The 21,089-nt window shown below is 62.2% G+C and overlaps 1 protein-coding gene across 1 annotated transcript in view; it reads left to right on the forward strand.

The window, feature by feature from the left end:
• Window positions 1-14,610, forward strand: part of P3H2 (prolyl 3-hydroxylase 2) — a 114,104-nt gene extending 99,494 nt beyond the window's left edge. The window contains exons 9-15 of the mRNA XM_075938264.2: window positions 5,290-5,417; window positions 6,992-7,087; window positions 7,178-7,328; window positions 7,684-7,801; window positions 8,528-8,603; window positions 12,126-12,266; window positions 14,446-14,610. Of these exons, the coding sequence (XP_075794379.2) occupies window positions 5,290-5,417; window positions 6,992-7,087; window positions 7,178-7,328; window positions 7,684-7,801; window positions 8,528-8,603; window positions 12,126-12,266; window positions 14,446-14,538 (803 nt within the window). The 3' untranslated portion in view covers window positions 14,539-14,610. The remainder of the gene's footprint in view (window positions 1-5,289; window positions 5,418-6,991; window positions 7,088-7,177; window positions 7,329-7,683; window positions 7,802-8,527; window positions 8,604-12,125; window positions 12,267-14,445) is intronic.
• Window positions 14,611-21,089: the final 6,479 nt, after the last annotated feature.

Genomic DNA, 21,089 nt, shown 5'->3' on the forward strand with positions numbered 1-21,089 from the left:
CAGGACCCAACCGTCTCCTGTCTCCAGCTCTCTTGGGTGGGGGAGAAAATCATGTAAATAGGAGGACGTTTGCTCTGGTCTTGGGGCGGGGCCGGGTTCTGCCCGGGGGGCCGTCATTGTGACACGGTCTTGCTGGGTAACGCTGGCCACTGTTCCCTTTTGGAAATCAGGGTCCGTAGTTGCAGCCAAAAATGATGGAGAGAATTAATACCACTGTGTGCTTAAAAACGAGGGGAAAGTCGCATTTGCACATGCACAGCTCCTTGGTCAGATAGTGGGTATGTGCCCAGGTTCTGCCCCCTCGGATTAAACGGTTAGCCGGCCCCAACCCAGGAAAGGCTCCGCCCCCCTGGATTAAACGGTTAGCCGGCCCCAACCCAGGAAAGGCTCCGCCCCCCTGGATTAAACGGTTAGCCGGCCCCAACCCAGGAAAGGCTCCGCCCCCCTGGATTAAACGGTTAGCCGGCCCCAACCCAAAAAAGGCTCCACCCCCCATATTAAACAGTTAGTCGGCCCCTGACTCAAAAAAGGCTCCACCCCCTGGATTAAATGCTTAGCCGGGCCCCGACCCAAAAAAGGCTCCACCCCCTGGATTAAACTGTTATCTGACTCCAATCCAGAAAAGGCTCCACCCCCTGGATTAAATGCTTAGCCGGGCCCCGACCCAAAAAAGGCTCCACCCCCTGGATTAAAATGTTATCTGACTCCAATCCAGAAAAAGCTCCACCCCCCGGATTAAACTGTTATCTGGCCCCAATCCAGAAAAGGCTCCAGCCCCCGGATTAAATGGTTAGCTGACCCCATCCCAGAAAAGGCTCCACCTCCCCCCCCCCGGATTAAACTGTTATCTGGCCCCAATCCAGAAAAGGCTCCAGCCTCCGGATTAAATGGTTAGCTGACCCCATCCCAGAAAAGGCTCCACCCCCCACCCCCCCCCGGATTAAACTGTTATCTGGCCCCAATCCAGAAAAGGCTCCGCCCCTGGATTAAATGGTTATCTGGCCCCAATCCAGAAAAGGCTCCGCCCCTGGATTAAATGGTTAGCCAGCTAGCCGTGAACACCCCTAATGAGAGAGGGGATGTTAACCGGTAACTGGATAGCCCAGGACCCCGGAGCAGCCCCCGCCCACAGCCCGCCATGGGGCCGGAAGCAGCCGCTGCCCGTTTAGTCAGTTAACTGGTGACATTGAATGGTCCTTCATTCCATAGGAGTTCAGCTCCCTAATGGGAAACAGCCTTTCCTGCTCCTGGCCGTCGGGCCGACTGGGCTCCAGGGTGGGAAGCTCCCCACTAATCCGCGGCTCCCAGACGCAGCCCTGGCCCCTCCCACTGGGTTGTTTGTGGGGTGGAACCCACCGACCTGAGGCCTCGGGCAGCTGTTTGGTGGCTTCCACGGGCCGGCCTGGGGGAGAGTCCAGCCCCTGAGACCCCAGCGGCAGAGGGGAGGAGGGTGACAGGGACGGGACGCGTTGAGCATCCTCTGCTGGTCCTGCCTAGACCCTAGAGTCAGGGCTCCTGGGTTCCATCCCAGCTCTGTGGCTGGCTTGCCCTGGGACCCGTTAACCCCTTTGTCCCTGCGTTTGCCCTTCCTCTAAGCCACGGGGGTGCTGCTGCCCGGTCAGCGCGGTGCCCGCGAGGCCTGATGGAGGTCTGGAAAGGGTTTGGAGACCTCCACGTGAATCGTGCAAGGCCAGGGCAAACCCGTGGGCTCTGTAAAGACGATCTATCCAAGGGGCAAAGCACCGTTGAGCTCACCCGCACCGGGCACGCTGGGATCTGGCATGGAGCAGCCGCCAGGTAGATCAGGCAGAAGGAAAATCAAGTCTCCTGCGTGCACCGTGACTCGCTGGCGCAGCAGCCCCTCCCTCTGAGCTCGCTGGGTATTTGTGGTTCGCATTGGAACCGCTCCCTCCTGGTTGGCTGACGTTCCAGTGGGGAGCTAGTGAGCCAATCCAGAAAGAAGCAGCAACAAAAACGGTCTTAGATGGACCCGCAGGCACAAGAGACGAACCTGATCCAGAAAGTTCGGAGCCAACTTGGCGAGTTCCCTGAGCGTGTGCGGTTTGGGTCCCGGGCTCTCTTTCTGATGCAGCGCATCAAATTCTCATCTAGCAACAAAACAGACTGTGAGGGATGCTCCCGGTCCAAGAAACCCTAAATCTTCTGTGCAGATCATTCCTGGGCTGGGATCTCGACTCCTTAGTGTATGTCCTTCGTTGGCCCGCGGCCCTTCCAAAGCAGCAACGTGCTGCTGTAGACCAAAAAAAAGATGGAATAGAAATGTTCCGTCGTGTAACATTTCCAGATTGATGCCGGGCAGCTGCAAACTGCTTTTTCTTGCAGCTTTCCAACAGCAGATGCATGTCTCCCGGCGCCGGAGCATTTCCCCATCCTCCCCGAGAAACATCTGGTGCAGGGTTTAGTTTTCAAAACACACAGCCGTGTTTTCATGGGCTTTGCTTTCCTGTTTGGGGGCGGGCGACTCGTCCCGTGTCCGGGAGCAGGGGGGAGATTACTTGAGCAGCAAGCCACGGGTATGCCAAAGAGTGGATCGTTTCCCCGCTCCCTGCAAAGTCTGGATCTAATTCACCAGCTGGCGAGTATTTATTTATCTTGCCCTAACACCTAGGAGTTAGGCACTGCACGGACCCAGAACACAAAGCGGATTGGCTCCAATCCGCAATGTGAAATGCGGCCCCACGGCAGACGTGTATCGCATGGTGACTGCAGGATCTCCGTATTTTCAGGACAATACGCTGCCTGGTATATTTCAAGAGAGCCTCAACGCCAACCCCAGACTGACCCTTTGTGAGCAGCTAGGAATTGGTTATGCAAAACTCTTCCCTTAAAGGGGTCTTGGCTGGAACTCCTAGGGGATCCCACACAACGCCCTGTGTCTCCTCCCAGTCAGTAAAATAACGGCAGTGTCTCTTCCGCTGACCTGGGCTGCTTTCCTGTAGCCAAAGGAGGTCGTGGCACAGCGGCATCGTGGCAGGTGGCAGCAGGGTTGTGTGTGAATTCCGTGCCAGGACATGAGGATAACATTTCGCTGACCCAAAATAACTTTCAGGAACTTTTAGTGTCCCAGCCAGCTTGCAGGCCTGGAAAATGGAGTCTGCCCCAGAGCATGATGGGAGAGAGGGTGCAGGCTGGACTCTTAGCCTTGGTCTACACTAGGGCTGTGTCTAGACTGCTTTTGCGGAAAAACTTGCCAGCTGTCTACACTGGCCGCTTGAATTTGCGCAAGAACACTGACGATCTCATGTAAGATTGTCAGTGTTCTTGCGCAAATACTGTGCTGCTCCGGTTGGGGAAAAAGCCCTCTTGCGCAAATATAGGCCAGTGTAGACAGCTAAAAAGTGTTTTGCACAAAAAAGCCCCGATGGCGAAAACGGCGATCGGGGCTTTCTTGCGCAAAACCGCGTCTAGATTGGCACAGACGCTTTTCCGCAAAAAAGTGCTTTTGTGCAAAAGCGTCCGTGCCAATCTAGACGCTCTTTTCCGCAAATGCTTTTAATGGAAAAACTTTTCCGTTAAAAGCATTTGCGGAAAATTATGCCAGTCTAGACGTAGCCTAGGGCTTTATTTTGAAATAATACCCTAAGGTCAAATTCATATGCGGAGCGTCCACACGACCAAGCCCATTGTTTCAAAAGAACGGGCTACGGAATTCGAAATCGGGACGACTGCTTTCCATTGGGAGTCACGCCACTTCTGAAGTAGCTATTTCGAAATAGCGGCAGTGTGGACGTCCGGTGCCGCTGTTTCGAAATCATTACTCCCCAGAGTCATTCAAAGTAGTTTCCCCCCCCCCCCCCAGCGCTTCCGGGGGCTCTGAGTCTGAGGTGGCGCATCCACATTCACAGAGCCTGCCTCGGACTCGTTCCGAGGCGTCCCTATAGTGAGCTACACTAGCTCGATTTCGTTAAATCGGGAGTTGTCGCCTTTCGTAATTTCGAAATAGTTTCCTGGTGTGGACGTGGCCTTGCTAAGGGACTCCCAGAAGGGCAAACAGGGCAGCTGCCTGTGCGGCCGACATGGCTCCTCCGCTGTGACAGTTTGAGGTGCGTTGGGCCTGGTGGCCAGGCTGCTCCCGGCAGTTTGGCCTGACCGCCGGTGGAAGGGCGGCCAGGCCAAATGGGCTGCTCGGGGCCTACGGGGAGGGGCTGGGACGCTGGCATTTGGCTGCAGGCGGCTGATTCCAGCAGCTGCCTGTCTGCCTCCAGCCCGTCCCTGGGCTTTCAGGAGTGAGTCCTGAAGTAACGGCCCTCAGGACTCTGGGGAGCCCCTGGGGGCCCCGTGTGGCAAGCTGGCCCCTGTCGTGCGAGGCGCTGCCGCCCCGGCACCGCGCAGCTTAGAGCGCAGAAAGCGAGAGTCACGGATACAGCAGACTGGAGGGGGGACGTGGCAGGAGAGGGATGACCGTGACCAACACGACGCCATTTCCCCATCTGCCCTGTTGCCCAGGAGCCCGATGGGGGTGGGAGGGGGGAGATTGGGCAAGAGAAATTTGGTCTGCTCCCCACCGCCAGAGGAAGACTCCAGCAAAGGTGCCGACGGCCATTCCAGGGCCGGGGCCTCGAGCCAAACCCCAAAAGGCTGGTACAAAACGGCTGCCGTGGAAACGAATCGGGGTCGATTCTCTGGGCTGGGCCGGAGACGACGGTTCCGGTTCGCCGGTGTTTCCGGGGCCCCGTCGTGTCTCCGCGCAGCCCTGACGAGGCCGGTCTGCGTGGTGCCAAAGTGCCAGCTGAGACAGTGGGACTCTCCGGCCAGGGCCGACTTATCCATTAGGCACAGGGCCTAGGGCCTACGCTACTTTTAGGGGCTCACAACAACGTTTTAATTTCTTTTAAAATCAGAAGAAAAAAATGAACTTTTAGGTTCGAAGAAAATATTTTCGTGTGTTTCTCACATCAGAAAAAAACAAAACTTTCAGGGCGACGAAAATCTGTTACATTTTGCCTAAAACAGAAAAAAACCAAAATGTTGAAGGAGTTAAAGTTAGATCAAAAATAATTTTTAATATATTTTTTATGGAGGAAGGGCCCACGAAGGCAAAAGTGCCTAGGGCCCACGAAAGTCATCACGCGGCCCTGTCTCCGGCCCGCTCGCAGGCCATGGCTTTCGCCTCCGCGCTTTGCCCTGGACCCGAGGCCGGCTCCTGCCAACGCAGCTGGGAATCTGCCCCTCTGGGAAGCCAGCGGGCTGAGCTGGCTGGCCCTGTGCCGCGGGGCGGCCGACCCGCCCGCCTGGAGGTGTGCTCAGGTGTGTCCGTCTGTCCGCTAGGGGGTTCCCTGCTCTACAGTGAAGTGGAGCTGGTCCACAACTCAGAGCAGCTGAACGGGACGCGGCGCGTGCTGCTGGACAACGTCCTGTCGGAGGAGGAGTGCCGGGAGCTACACCAAGTGGCCCAGGTGAGGAGCAGAGACCCCAGGGTGGGAGGAGGGCCGCTGGGCAGGGCAGAGGGGCGGTGCTGGGGAGCCGGGCGGGGAGCATGTCTTTGGTCTGGGCTAACGGCACAAGGGCTCCGGCCAACACGAAGAACTTGTCTCCCAGCGCCACCCTCCCCCACTCGCGTAACTGGGCACGAGCTGAGCCGATGAAAGGGTCCCTTTGCTGGACGTAGCGCTCACCCCCGAAGGGAGCCAGCTCCCCCCTCCTTCGTTCCCCCCCTCATGGCGCAGCTTGTTCACGTTCCGCGTTTCACTCCGCTGGGGCCGGCAGTCGCAGCCGGCCGGTTTCACTCGCTGGCTCGGGTTGGTTTTGTCTCCACGAGGCCTTGGGCTTTGAGTCTGACAAGACTGCAGGGGGCAGAGTCTTGAGTCCCGCGGCCGATACGGTCATTTTAGAAAACCGGACGGCACCTAAGGGAAGTTCAGGGGTTGCCAGAATGGTGTTCTGTATTTCTTCTTTCCCCACAGTAAGCGGTGTTCTCTCGCAGAAACGCATCGGCTGTGTCTAGACTGGCAAGTTTTTCCGCAAAAGCAGCTGCTTCTACACTGGCCGCTTGAATTTCCGCAAGAACACTGACGATCTCATGGAAGAAATCAGTGCTTCTTGCGGAAATACGATGCTGCTCCCGTTCGGGCGTCCTTTTGCACAAAGCTTTTGCGCAAAAGGGCCAGTGTAGACAGCTCAGATTTGTTTTGCGCAAAAAAGACCTGATTGTGAAAATGGCCATCGGGGCTTTTTTGCGCAAAAGCGCATCTAGATTGGCACGGACGCTTTTCCGCAAATGCTTTTAACGAAAAGTTTTCCGTTAAAAGCATTTGCGGCAAATCATGCCGGTCTAGATGTAGCCCTAGCGTTTACAGAGTGCGTTCACCCCCTCGCTCTCCAAGGACAGTGCAGAAGAGCGCAGGACCATTATCCCTATTTTAGCAAGGGGGAAACCGAGGCATGGTGGTGGTGAGAAACTGAGGCACGGTGGCAGAATAGCTTGCTGGAAAGCAGGAACCTAGCTGAGCTGAAAAGAGAGCCCAGCACTCCTGACTCTCTTGTTCTCATAGGCCTGGTCTACACTGGACCAGGCAGCTTAAGGTGCTTCATCCAGCTCCTCAAAATGTGCAGCTAGATTCAGCTTCCCTTAAGCTGAGCCACTGCAGCGTCCGCACCCGTCAGCTTCCCTGACTCCTGGCAGAATGAGTACAGGACGCCGGCGGGGCTGCCCTCTGCATTGGATCTGGGGTCTACACTAGACCCGCTAAATGGAACGCTAGAAGATCGCTGCCCGGAGGGTCGATCCCCCCTGTAGTGTAGACGCGCCCACAGAGCCGCGATGGCTCAATTGTCCTCTCGACCAGAAGCAGCGTTGCAATCGGCCCCTGGCCTCCGGGGCTGTGGGTGGCTCCCGGAGCCGGCTGGACCCCTCTGAGTGCCTCAGTAGTTCTTCTGGGGGAGGGTTCGGTCTTCCAGTGGGGCCTGCAGGAGGAAGCTGATTCGGGGGCCGCGCCCGCCCTCTGACCTCTGCTGCTGTCCTTTCCGCCAGGGGATCATGCTGGCCGGAGATGGCTACCGTGGGAAAACCTCCCCTCACACCCCCAACGAGAAGTTTGAAGGCGCCACCGTCCTCAAAGCTCTGCAGGTGCGGTTGGCCCCTCCCCCCAGCCCCGGGGCGCGGGGATGCGCGGCCGGGCGCCCGCCGGGCTCACTCTGGCCTGTGCTTGCCCCGCAGTTCGGCTCCGAGGGGCGCGTCCCGCTGCAGAGCGCCCGCCTGTTCTACGACGCCAGCGAGAAGGCCCGCCGGATCGTGCAGTCCTACTTCCGGCTCAACTCCACCCTCTACTTCTCCTACACCCACATGGTGTGCCGCACCGCCCTGCCCGGTGAGGGGGCCGCCCGGAGCCGGCGGGCGGGAGGGGCGGGGGCTGTCCTACGTGCCACTCGCCTGTGCCGCCTCCGGCATCCCGCCCCCGTGTCCGCGCTGGAGAAAGCCCCCACAGGGCACGAGTTGGTTTGTTCTTTCGCTTTTCCTCTCCTGCCTCTCCTCCTTCCTCTCTCTGTGCCCCCTTTGTTCTCCTTCCCCCCGACTGGCCCGGCGTATGGGGGGTGCAATGCATGCGTTGGTTCCTTGTCACAGGCTCAGGCGAGGGCCCCCCAAGTTCAAACGCCCTGCAGGGAGCTCCTGAGAGCCTGTCGGCCCCTCTCACCCCTCCCTCTCCCCCGCCTGGCACTGCCTAGGCCAGCAGGAGAAAAGGAACGACCTGAGTCACCCCATCCACGCGGACAACTGCCTGCTGGATCCCGAGGCCAGCGAGTGCTGGAAGGAGGCCCCAGCCTACACCTTCCGGGACTACAGGTAGGCCCGCGGGCTGCGTCGTGGGCCAGATGCAGGTCTCCGGCCAGGGGATGCGGGTAGCGCGGTTTCCTCCCTGGGTGCCCGGTGGAGGGGGCAGGAGCCTGCTTTGGTGAGATGAGGATGCTCTGGGGCCGGTAAATCCCAGCCCACGAGGGGGAGATGGGCAGCACGTCCACGCCGGGCAGTGGCGCTGGGACAGTGTTTGGAGTGGGGGTGCCGAGTTGTCCCCCCAGCTAGAGCAGAGGCCGGTAGCTAGGTGGGACGCAGGGCTGGTGGCGGAGCCCCTGGGTGTGGGGCCAGCAGCCGAAGAGGATCTGGGGCTGACAGCGGAGCCCCCGGCAGCAGAGAGCCAGCGGTCAGGACCCTGGAAGGTAGGGGATGGCACCCGGAACTCGGGGCGCAATACTGGGGCACGTTGCACCTGCTGTGCACCCCCACATCCCACGCCCCAGCGACTGGGCTTGGAAACAACCCGGGGACAGGCTCCTACCCCCACCCCTGCATCTCCATCCGCCACACGCCTGCCCCTGCCGGCAGCAACAGAACAGGGGTGGCTCTGGGCCAAGCTGCCCGTTGCCGCCGGAGGGAGCTTTCCCCGGACGTGCCGGGCCGGCGGGCTGGGCCCCGGGAGAGGGGTTAGCGTTCTTCCGGCCCGGGGGCCGGCGGGGAGGTCAGCTGGGGGGGTCGGCCAGCCCGGCTCATGCATCCTCGGCCTCCTTCCCCCAGCGCCCTTCTGTACCTGAACGCCGACTTCGAAGGGGGGGAGTTCATGTTCACGGAGATGGACGCCAAGACTGTGACCGTAAGTCAAGCGCCTCGGCCGGGATCGCGGGGCAGGCTGAGGAGATCCGTGCTGTTTGCTCCCTAGTCCGGAGCTTCAGGGGGAGCGCTAGGGGAGAGGCGGCCCGGGGGGGCCGGAATCAGAAGCCGGCCCCACGTACCTTGTCTCGCTAGAGCTCCGCACAGCGATCCGCCCACCAGGCATGGGGTGTGGGTGCGGCTCCTCGCTGCCGGGCTCCCTGCGAGCTTGGATCAGGACCTCAGAGCCCTCTGTCCTAGGGAAGCCGAGCAACGCCGCAGAGACAGCGGCTCCGGGGGCGGGTTTCCCAAGGGCCAGCGTTTCGTGGAGGAGGAGTTGGACCGTGGTCTGGTGATCGCGCTTTGCGCTGAAACTATTCAGCCGTGCGAGCAGTCCGATGCGCTCGAGAAACATTCATGCAGCCCCATGCCTGTGGGGGGGGGGGGGGTGCTCCGGTGTTGATTTCCCCATTTTACAGATGGAGAAATCGTAAGAACATGAGAACGGCCAGACTGGGTCAGGCTAAAGGTTCATCCAGCCCAGTGTCCTGTCTGCCCACAGTGGCCAATGCCAGATGCCCCAGAGGGAGGGAACAGAACCCGTAACCCTCACATGATCCCTCTCCTGTCACCGTTTGCAGACAAACAGAGTCTAGGGACACTATTCCTACCCAGCCTGGCTAATAGCCATTGATGGACCTCACCTCCATGAGTCTATCTAGCTCTTTTCTGAACCCTGTTAAAGTCCTAGTGTCCACAACATCCTCTGGCGAGGAGTTCCACAGGTTGACTGTGCACTGAGTGAAGAAAAACTTCCTTGTGTTTGTTTTAAACCTGCTGCCTGTTCGTTTCAATTGATGAACCCTAGTTCTTGTATTGTGGGAATATGTAAATAACTTTTCGTTATTCACTTTTTCCACACCAGTCATGATTTTATAGACCTCTAGCATATCCCCCCTTCGTCTCCTCTTTTCTAAGGTGAACGTCCCAGTCTTTTTTATCTCTCTTCCCGTGGCACAGAGGGAACCTAAGGCCCAGGGGCCAGATGCGCCCCTCCCCCCCCCGCCTGAATCTGGCCCCCGAGGCTATGGGCTCCCCCTAGCACTGGGGATCCTGCGCTGGTGCTCCAGACCCCCTGGAATAAATTGCCCAGGGAGGTTGTGGAATCTCCATCTGTGGAGATATTGAAGAGTAGGTTAGATAAATGTCTATCAGGGATGGTCTAGACAGTATTTGGTCCTGCCATGAGGGCAGGGGACTGGACTCGATGACTCTCGAGGTCCCTTCCAGTCCTAGTGTTCTATGATCTATGATCACCTCCTGTGAGGACGTGGCACATAAAATCCACTAGCCTGGACCCCCCCAAGGCTCTGAAGGGAGGGGAATGTGGGGCGTTCCTTTCTGCTTCTCGGCTAGCGGCCACGTCACTGAGGGGTTGTGGGGTTGGGTTTTCTGGCTTCTCACTTGTGTGCAGCCCCTGGCGGATTTTGCGGTGGGTCAGCGCCCCCGACCCAAACACGGTTCCTCACCCCTAGTATAGAGGGGACCTGCCCCAAGGCAGCAGCCACGTCAAGCCGTGTCCCAGGGGCCCTCCTGGTGGCAGTGGGCCAGCAGCGCAGGGATTGGTTGTTCCCTTGCCGCCAGAGCTGAGCGGCCAGCAGGGGGCAGTGTGGGGCAGATGCTAATGAAACCGACCGGCGGCCGTGGCAAAACGCGCAGCGCGGTCCGTGGCAGCAGGATCGGGCCCCCGGGCGTGGAAAGGTTAACACCCGCTGGGATCCGTCAAAGGGCTTTTCGGATCGCGTCCGCTCGGCTCTCATCCCAGAGGGCCCTGCCAGCAACCAGTCATCCCTCGGTCCGGTCCGGAGACTCGAATCTGTCCTGGGGGCCATCTGAAAAGCTGCATTTCCCGCCCGAATGCTGCAGCGCACGGCTACCCGGAGCGGGACGTCTTCGGTGCGGCTCACGGCCGCGGTGGCCAAGGAGGACTGGCTGGGTTTTGCTGCCACCCAGTTAAGCTCACCGGCCATTTCTGTGCCTCTGTCATGGGACAGACGTGTGGAAGCAAATCCCAAAGCCGTGTGGTGCCCTGCTGCTGGCGTCCAGCCGCTCAGCATCCCCTCGAGGGGGTTCTGGACTCTCTAAGCGACGAGCGACCGCTTAGACCTGAGACGCAACGTCCATCGAAAAAGGAAACAGGCTCTCTGTGGAGCCGACTTCACGCGATCGCCCAGCTGACGGGGCTTCTGCGCCCCCTAGTGGCCAAATGACCATTTCACCTCCTGGCGTGAGAATCCTGGGAAAGTAGGGTCACCAGCTGCAGGCCGTGGGCCGAGGCAGGGCCAAGAGGACACAGACCATCCCTGGCAGGTCTTTGTCCAGCCTGGTATTAAAAGCCTCCAGGGACGGGGGTTCTGCACCCTCCCGAAGCCTGTTCCAGAGCTTAGCTACCCTGAGAGTCATCGGATCACAGAACCGTAGAACTGGAAGGGACCTCATGAGGACATCAAGTCCAGTCCCCTGCCCTCCCGGCAGGACCAAGCACCATCTAGACCATCCCTGACAGGTGACTGTCCCACCTGCGCTTACATCTCTCCAGTGATGGTATCATCTGCAAACTCACTAAACACACTCTCTATGCCCGTGGTCCCCAACACGGTGCCCGCGGGGGCATTTGTATGCGCCCGCCAAGTGCTCGGGGCTGGCCTGGCCCCGGGCATATGGCGCACGGTGAGCGCTGGTCCCGGGAGCGGCGCGGATTGGCTGCCCGCGCTCTGGGCGTGGGGCGCTTGCAGGGGGCGCCGGCCCCGGGCGCGCAGCGTGTGGTGGGGGGCGCGCCGGCCCTGCCGCCAGTGGGGACCACTGCTCTACGCCATCCTGTAAATCGTCGACGAAGATGAAGTTAGCAAGTTCTTCCTAATAACTAACCTACAGCTCCCTTGCTTCACGTTAAGCCCATGGCTTCGGATCCGATCTCCAGTGGACACAGATACCAGTTAGCCACTGTCCTCCTCAGAAGAGCCTTTCCCATATCCGAGGGGTGTTATCAGCACCCTCCTCCCAGTCTGCTAGTCCCTCCCACTAAACATGGCCAGGTTTTTTAACGTGTCCTCCTAGATCAGGCTTTCTAACCCTTCGGTCACTTTTGTTATTCTCCTCCTGGAGTCCCTCCAGTTTGTCCGCCTCCTTCCTCACGTGGGGCACCTCGAAACGGGCACAGTGCTCCGGCGGGGGGGTTCATCAGGGCCGAGTAGGGCAGGACCGTTACCGCCGAGGTCTGACGTGCGACGCTCCTGTTCACACACCGAGCCTGTCAGAACCAATGTCCGCGTAACGAAACCAGCCAGTCGCGGTGTCGGGACACTTAACAGTCGCCTAGTCGGAGCACGGCTGACTTGCAGTGTCGCCGTGCGTTGCCCTGAATTTTGCACACACGTCGCACGCAGAGATCGGCCGTGCGCGGGTTCCTTGCCGTGAGTCCGAGGGCTGGCTGTGTTCATGCTGTTCGGCTTCTTTTCTTTTCCAGGCCTCTATCAAGCCCAAGTGTGGGCGCATGATCAGCTTCTCATCGGGCGGGGAGAACCCCCACGGGGTCAGAGCCGTCACCAAAGGCCAGCGGTGCGCCGTGGCTCTCTGGTTCACCTTGGACCCACTTTACAGAGAGCTGGTGAGTTCTCTTATCGTCGGGCGCAGGGGCCGTGGGGCGGCACAGCAGGGCGCCTGCAAAACGCCGGAAGCAGCAAGAACTCCTGTCTGGCTACAAAGACACCCGCCTAGAACGGGGTTCCTTGTGCCCCCAGGCCTCCTGCAAATCCGCCCTCCCCTTCCTTGTAGCAATGCCTTGTCGGCCACGGCTCCGCGATCCGGCTCCGCCTCCCACGGCCTGTCCAGGGGTGCGAGTGGCGGCCGGACCGGCACTCGGCACGCTCCAGCTAGCGCACTGTGCATCACCGGGAGGAGGTTGTGGCACAGGCCTGGGGGCCAGGCGGGCCGGGAGTTCGCCAGAGCCCAACTCGCGCGGGGCCGGCCGTGTGAGCCACCATCCCCACGCCTGGGTGCAGTGTAGACGCACCTCAGTGACCCCGGTGTGAGAGTCCCGCCCCCTGTTCTCCCCCCCAATTCAACGCAGATCTCGGCCAACCTCTCGCCGCCTGATGCCCTCCTCCCAGGGCCGGCCCCCGACGCCCAGCGACCGAGAGGGGCCAGGGAGCTAGCGGATTGGCGCTAAATGCCCAGAGGGCTCCCCTGTGGCCCTTGCGTGTGGCCAGGTCTAGAGGCAGGGCTGCCGTCTGGGCTTGGCTTAGGGTGCGTCTGCACGGCGGACACACGCCCACAGCTGGCCCGGGCCTGCAGACTCTGGCTCATGGAGCGTGCGAAGGGGCTGCTGAGCTACGGTCCACGGGGGGGGAACCCAAGGCCCGGAGGCCAGAGGCCGCCCCCAGCTTGCCTGGATCCAGCCCCTGAGGCTCGGGGCTACCCCGCCCGCAGCATCGGGGAGCTGGTGGTGTTGGGGCCCCATCCCTGAGCTCTTCCATCCCCCCACATCCCCAGATCCCCCACCCTCATTTTGCCCAGAAGTTCAGGTGCAGGAGCAGACCCCTCACCTCCAGCCCGCTCCTGCACCCACCTTCCTGCCCAAATCCCACCCCCCCAGTATGCTCCTGCACCCCGTCCCTCCCAGACCTCCATCCCACTCCTGCACCCCGTCCCTCCCAGACCTCCATCCCACTCCTGCACCCCCTCCCTCCTGGACCCCCATCCCACTCCTGAACCCCCCTCCCTCCCAGACCCCCATCCCACTCCTGCACCCCCCCTCCTTCCCAGACCCCCCAACCCACTCCTGCACCCCCCCTCCTTCCCAGACCCCCCATTCCACTCCTGCACCCCCTCCCTCCCAGACCCCCCATCCCACTCCTGATACCCTCCCAGACCCCACACCCCAAGCCTGCTTCCCAGCAGCCCCCTCCCCCACACTGAACCCCTCATTTCTGGCCCCACCCAGAACAAGGGGGGCCCACAAAGTCTACTAGCCCGGGCCCCTGTCGGGGATCGTGGGGAGCGTCTTTTTGCTTCCCCGTTGAGGGCCACGTCAGTGAAGTGTTGGGGGTTTTGTGCCGCCCTGACTAAGTTTTCTGTGGGTCAGCAGCCCCCAACCCCCGACCAGCCCCCGTCAGCCCCGCGGCGGGTTCCCCTTTGCCGTGTAAACGGACCCGGCGCGGTGGTGACACCTAGTGGGCGCTTTGGCCAATGACCGGGATCCCGGTGCAAACCCACAGGGTGGTGTCTGCCAGTCAGCTCCGTTAGGTCTGCCTGCCAGGGCCCATTTCGCCCACAGACCGAAGGGTGAGCCAGCTCCCCCCCTCACAGCCCGTCACCGCTGTGAATCCCAGGGGTCCCGACCCCCCGTCGGCCAGTCCAGCCGCTAAACTGCACTGCTGCCTTCTGGGCTCTGGCAACACACACACACCCACGTCCATCCCTTAGTGCTGAGCGTAGGACACACGTACAGGGATTGTGTGATACAGCAGCACTACGGGCCCCCTCGTGCTAGGGGCCATCTGTGTGCTGGGCGAGGCCTGGCCATCGAAAAGGCAAGACAGCGAACGGGTGGGAGGGGAAACTGAGGCACCGAACGGTCATGTGACCTCCCCAAGGCGGTGGCAGAGCTGAGAATGGCTAGCACCTGCTCCATCCCGAAGGGGCTTGTGCCTAGGTTACGTCCCGGCACATGAAGGCCGGGATGCAACCTAAGCACAAGCTCCCTCCTCGATGGAGAAACGTCAGGGACGAGCGGAGGCACCGAAGCTGCTGCTGCTGTTTACTCCTCCTCCCCCTCTCCGCCGCAGGAGCGAATCCATGCCGACGAGGTGATAGCCGCGCTGGACCAGGAGCGCCCCGGGGCCGGCGACCTGGACATCAACCCGAAGGACGAGCTCTGAGCGAGGCCACGGACTTGGGATTAAATATTTATTTAATGTTGTTCATCCCATTAGAACCCTTTTATTTTCCTACGCAGCCTCGGAGTCAGTTACTATGAGCCCGGCACCCTGGTTTGAACGCGGCCCCCGCTGGGCCACACGTGTTCACCTACCCGGTCCCTTCTGTGGCCTCAGGCCGGGGTCCCTCCTCTGCCCCCGCAAGGCGATTGGGGGAGGAGCCGCAGCATGGCACGCCCAATTCCCGCTGGGGGGCTGGTCTCCATGCAGGGGAACCACCCAGTTCTTCCATCACCCCGGCCTGGTGCCTCCCCATCGCCCCCGGAGGAGCGGGGCCTGGACCCTGCGCCTCTCGCGCGGGCGGACTCTGGCCATACAGCCTGGGGGGTGGAATTGCCCTTCGAGGAAGCCTGTCGGCCGAGCACCGTGTCTGCCTGGGACAGGAGCCCTCTGCGACGTGGTACGAAGAGAAGGGGACTCAGCCGAGCCCCTCGATTGCCAGCCGCTGCACGGTGAGCCGGCTCCCGGCCCACACTGCCCCACTCGCAGCTTGGGGCCTGTGTTTCCTGGCCGCTGGGCGCTTGTGCGGCTGCTCAGCAGTCCAGTGCCTCCCAGCTGAGTGGCAGAGCACCCACCTCTTTGTGCCTGCGGGTGGTGCACATTCACACAGGACGTGGCGCACGTAACATTATTCCACACGTGGGTAAAGTTTAGCGAGAACATTGCTTGGGGCACGTGGAAGGCACTGAGCTCGGGCTGTCCTCTTTGGGGCTTCCATTCCGGAGCAGGCCCAGGGCCGCCCCGAGTGACAGGTAAGTTGACGTGCCCTGCCCCGGATAGTCTCAGGGTGGTTACGGTGACACACTGCTGGGGCTGCAATTTGCACCTGTGCTTGTGCAAACGCCCCTCGCTGCGTCCTGCCGGGGGGAGCGGGCGCATGCCCTGCAGCAGCAGCGGCCCCCTCTGCTCCCGGGCCGCCCGGGTCCTTGCTGCGTGCTTCGTGTTGCCTTAACTCTCGTAGGCCACCACGTCCGTACCTTGCAGTGTCCTCTTCTGCAGTCGCAGGGAGACGTAACCCTGGGGCTGTCCGCTCCGCCCCTCGGCCGCTCCAGGTCGAGGTGATCCCCGACGCCAATGGGGAGCGAACCCCGGCCCTGCACAGGGGTGACAGTCGCCCCATTGCGCTGCAGCTGTTCAAAGTGCTGCGGCAGGCGGGGGGTTAGGGGGAGGGGCTCCTGGCAATGCTGCTCCTTTGCCAAAAAAAGCAGCCGGGAACTTGGCCCTTGCCCTCACCCCACACCCACATTTCCAGGGCATTGAGACTGAGTGGAGCAGCTCAGAGCAAGGGCCAACATCCCCCCCTCCATCCCCAGTAATGCAGCTAATGCTGTACCTCCCCCGCCTCTCCTTGACTCCGGAGCCGGGCCTCCCCGGGACCCGCTCCCAGCTGCCGGTTGTGGGCTTTGGAGACTTCCCCAGTCGGGCGGGGGGCTGCTGCCCAGGTGCTTGCGCTCGGTCCCGCCTGTCCCAACGCCCGGCAGCTCCGTCCGTTAGCGCAGACGCAGAGCCAGGCTGCAGCGGGGCGATTGCGTGGCCAGGAGGACCCGGCCAGGGAGGGGACCAGAACTGCCTTTCCCCCAGGCTGCAGAGCCAGAATTTGCTGCCACCTTCCTGCTGAGGCGGCGTGGGAGCAATTTCCCTCAGCCCCCTTGGTAGGCAACTGGGCCGTGGCCGGGCACAGCGCTTGCCCTGTTTCCTGGGGTAATGGGAGGGCTGGTGGTATCCGCATTTTGGCTGCAGGGGTACAGCACGCGTCCAACCGAGGGCGGCTCCCGGCAACAGGCTGCGAGGCTGTTGCAAACCTGCCGCCTGTTTCTGTTCTAACAGTCCAGCCCCGTGAAACGTCTTTCAGCAGCCGATGGCGCCCGGTTCACGCCACAAGAGCAGCAAGGCATGAGGAATGGCACAGCCGTCCTTACAGGCCAGTGCCGTCCACTGCTGGGCCCTGGTGTCTCCTGTGTTACTCGGTAAATGCTACGTCTATGCTGGTCAGTTGGACCCCTTCGTTAACACGCCGGCCATTCACACTCGCCCCACCCTGCCCCACTGGGGGAGGGACCCACATTCCCTGATTAGCAGAGCACCCACAGCCGTGTGTTTCTCTGGGTGGTGCACATCCTCACATACTTCGGTGCACAACACAAAATTTATTCTGCACCCAAATAGTAAAAACTGGAGAGAACACTTGTGGGGGACCAGCAGTTTCCCTTGCGTCGGTGACTCCCAGGAGCTCTAAAACTCCCCCAGCTCACCTGCAGGAGCTGGCGTTCGAAAGCACGCCGGCGCCTCTCCCCCATTTGCTGGCCACGTCTTTCCCCAGGCAGCGAATGTCTCCCACGCCACAAGGGGGCTGCCCTCTTTCCACACAGCTCCCGCAGTTCTTGCACAGCCAGCGAGGAAAAGGCACAACGGGTCAGCCGCGCTACCCTGCTCCCGGGCAGGCTGTAGGGTAGCCCCAGCGCGCTAGGTTCTAGCAACTCAGCAGCAGCCAAATGACAAACAGGACGGCGCCTTGGCCTCCGTGGATTTATCCCGACGGGGCCGCTGTCGGAAAGGCTGGGCCTGGCGCGCAGAACTTCTCCTGGGACGCCCGGCCCTGTCGTGCGAGGCATTCAGGCTGCCTGCCCGAAGGCCGGCTCTGCGCACGGCGTTAGCCCCCGAGTCAAAGGGCCCAGGGGTGCACAGTAAGCATGTGGCCGGTGTCTCCAGCCAGCGTCGCGCCCTTCCGCAGAGCCGCGTCCCGCCTGCCTTTCAGGGTCCCGGCTTAGACAAGGGGAGCCCTGCAAATCCCTGGAGAGCTGCTTTACGGCCGCCTGCCTGGGAGGGGGGCTCCAGAGCCACATTTTCTAGCTGCGCCGGGCTGGAGAAATTGACTTTTTGCTGCTTCCTCCCCCGTCTGCCCGGCTCAGGGAAAGCAAGCCAGGTGTTGTGTGCAGCAGCAATCGTGTGTGTGTGTCCAGGGGGGGGGGGGGTTGTGCACCACACACGGCCAGGGATTAGCGTAGGCAATGCCGTACACATGGCGGCCCTGCCAGTGCCTGTCACGTGGGGCTCCTGCCTCAGGCCGTGGCCCACCTCGGATGTGGCGAGTGACTCCCCTTCCTAGGAGCCAATGTACCCCACACACCTAGGCTACGTTTACACTGGCAGCTTCTTGCGCAAGAGCATCCATGGCACTCGTCCACAAAAGGCACATGGCAGTGTGGACGCTCTCTTGCGCAAGAAAGCTCCGCTGGCCATTTTAGCCACAGGGCTTTCTTGCGCAAGGAATTCATCTTGTCTGTCTACACTGGCCTCTTCTGGAAGAGCTCTTGCGCAAGAGGGCTTATTCCTTGTGGGGAGAGGAATAACTCGTCCGGAAGAAGCCCTGTTTTCCGACGCTGTTCTGTAAATTTGCTCCTGGAAGAACGCTCGTGCAGTGTGGACAGCCGGCAAGTTTTTGTGGCAGAACAGCTGTGCTTCTGCAAGAAGCTGCTAGTTCAGACGTAGCCATAGTGTGGTTACTGAGCAATGCGAGCGGTACCAGCTGGGTTTTAGCTCAGAGGGTAGAGGCTCCAATACTCAGCTCCAGAGATCCTAGGTTCAAATCCGCCTGGTGACGGTTACACCAGGCTGGCTACATCTGGGACACAGCATGGTCCTTGGCACCCCACGAGATGACCCAGGGCTGAGGGGTAGCACCCATAGAAACCCACTGGGCTGGACTCTACCCCGCGACTGAGGCGACCACCTGCCGCATGGCTCGGCCACCCTGGAGCCTTGGAACAACTTTTATAGTGGGGGTGCTGAGCGCCCCTGTGGGTAATGGAAACTGCTTCATGGGTGCGAGCACGCCGGGCAGTGGGGGAGAGGGGGGGGGCAGCTGCGCGCCCCCCCCCCCCATGAAGCAGACAGGACAGAGGACTTGTGCCAGCCAACAGGACCCACCGCCCCTCCACCACTAGCTGTGCCGCGCGTGACCTGGTGCCTGTGGCGGCTGCATGGGGTTTGCAGCCGCGCTGGCACAATGGTGCGGTGTCAGCACGTCAGGGCAGCTGCCCTATGGCGATGGGGGGCTGCTTTTGACCTCTTCATGAAGCCGCTTCTGGCAGCTCTGCTGGGAGGAGAAGCTCGCCCATCGGGCTAGTTCCGCACCGGCACGTAGGTCGGTGTGCAAGGCCTGGGCAAAATGGGCACGTTTCCCCCTGGGCTGACCCACACCCAGTGCGGCAGTGGGGGGGGGGGGCTGGGCGGCCGCGAGACGGGGCAGGGCTGCACTAGGTCCCACGGGCCGCAAGAGAGGGTCGCTGGGCGCAGTCACAGCAGGGCGCTTGCCCAGGGCTGTGGGCACCGGTCCCAGGGGTTGGCTCCGGCAGTGGCAAGGGAGGTGAGCACCGTTGCCGGGCCGGTTAGGAACGGAGGCAAGGGACGGCACAGCCTGCCCAGACGTGCCTAACGACCTAAGGCTGGGGACACTGCGGTGGAGGGCTGGAACCACGCGTGGCAGCCTGGCCACCGGGGGGGGGGGGGGCTGAGGCCACGGTGGGGCAGTGCGGCTTTCCCTGGTTGCTTAGCGGGCTGGGCCGGTGGCATCACACTAGCCCCAGCTCTCCACATGGCCAGGCAGCCTGGGAGTGGGTGGGGCTTGGCTGCAGGGGGCGGGGCTCTGGCAGAAGGGGCGGGGCTAGGTCTTGCCTTCCCCAGCTGGCCTTCCCCAGTGCTGTCTGGCCCGGCCTGTAGGAGCTAAGGAGTGCAGGGGGGTTGCTACAGCACCTCTGGGCAGTGCCGGGACAAGCCAGAGTTGTGCCCCAGGCAGGGGGTGTGCAGCACATGCACGGCCCGGCTCCTAGGCGCGTGGCACCCCCTTACCATGTCAATGAAGCGCCCCCGCCCCATAGGTTGGCACCCTGGGCAGCTGCCCGGCTAGCCCTCCCCCCCCTTAATCCGGCCCTGCCTCCGGGTTCTCAGCCCAGCGCCAGGGTCCCAGCTGCCTCCGCAGGCCCCGCTGCTGGCTCTGGGCCGGGGTCCTGGCTGCCAGCCCTGCGCACGGGCGCTGGTTGTCTGCTTCGGCCCCGGCGCACCGGGGGGCTCTGCTGCCAGCCCCGAGTCCTGGGGCCCAGCTGCTGGGGCTTTGCTCCAGCCTCCGCTGGCCAGGGAGCAGCACAAGAGTAAGGGGCGGGGGGGGGGGGGGGGGGGGGGGGGGGCAGCACCCCCCCTAAAACTATTCCTGCGCCACTGACCGGGGCTGGCTCCCCACAAAGGCGGGGCGCACCCCCGGGCTGCCTTGCGCTCACCCCCCTCCGGCCCCCGCAGCCGCTCAGCTCTGGAGACCTAACGGTGCCCACATGTGGCCCTGCCCCAGGGGCTCCAGCGCCATGGCCCCCACCCCCTCGGCAGCAGGCCCCAGGAGGCGCCCGCTGGGGTAAAGGGCCACGTGCACCCGCTGCGAGACCCGGGATCCGGCGCACACCCAACGGCATGGGGGGGGTGCCCAGCGCCCGCAGCGCCCCTCCCCCCCGGGCTAGCAGAAGCTGGGGCAGGGGGTGTCTGTGCAGTAAACATTGTCACGCCCCACTCAGCCTCCCCCCAGACTCGCCCCATGGGGGGGGAGGGGCATTGGCCGGCTGACTGGCGCAGGGCCGATGCCCCAGTGCTGGGTGTGCTAGCCCTGGACAGGGGCTTGCGCAGCAGGCGGGCGGGGGCTGCAGGCCCCATGCGCTGTGGGCTCAGCCCTGCGTGCTTGGCTGCATGGACGTTGCCTGGCGCGCCGGCCTACGCCTGGCCAGCTGGTGGGAAGCGCAGCGGCGCCGCGAGGAGACTGACTCATGCCCAGGCAGCGGGTGGGGCAGAGCCTGCAGCACAGGAGTGGCCGGGGTGTGGGAGGTTTGCACGCCAGGGTGAACGTGCTTAGCTCCTGGGCTGGCTTGCACCAGGCGCTATGTGTGACTGGCTGGTGCCGCCCCCCTGCCCGCAGGCAGGGCAGTGCAGGGGGGCGCATGTCACAAAGCGGCACAGCTCAGCCCGCTGGCTGGGCCGGGGCCCAGCCGTCTCGCCCTGGGCGTGAAGCAGTGCTAAGCCCCTGCGGTACCACACACATGCACGCGGGCGCTGTGTTCCCTCGCACGGCACACCCGTGGCTTGCACAGGTCATGAGGGTCTGCGGCGCTTGGGGGGCCACTCAGCCGCCTCGCAGGCTGGCCCAGCCAAAGAGCACGTCCCTGTTCCCAGCTGCCGGCCTGCATCACCCGGGGCCCAGTGCCCAGCCGGGATACGGGCCTGCGACATCGCCCTCCTGAGACAGCCGCTCGGCAGGCGGGCACGGCCCTTTAAACGCCCTATGCCCACACTGGCTGCACGACAGTCCCACAGCGCTGAACAGAGGAGAGACCCAGCAGGCAGGCACCCACCAGGGCCAGCTGGCTTTATAGCTCAAGCTGCTGGAAGCTCCTATGCCAAGCTCCTGAGGGCACATGTTCAAATCTCCCTGGTGAGCTGTGTGTACGTTGGCAAGATTT

This window comes from Pelodiscus sinensis, chromosome 10 (assembly GCF_052426305.1).
Source record: "Pelodiscus sinensis isolate ZL-2025 chromosome 10, ASM5242630v1, whole genome shotgun sequence".
In the NCBI taxonomy this organism is placed as follows: domain Eukaryota; kingdom Metazoa; phylum Chordata; order Testudines; family Trionychidae; genus Pelodiscus; species Pelodiscus sinensis.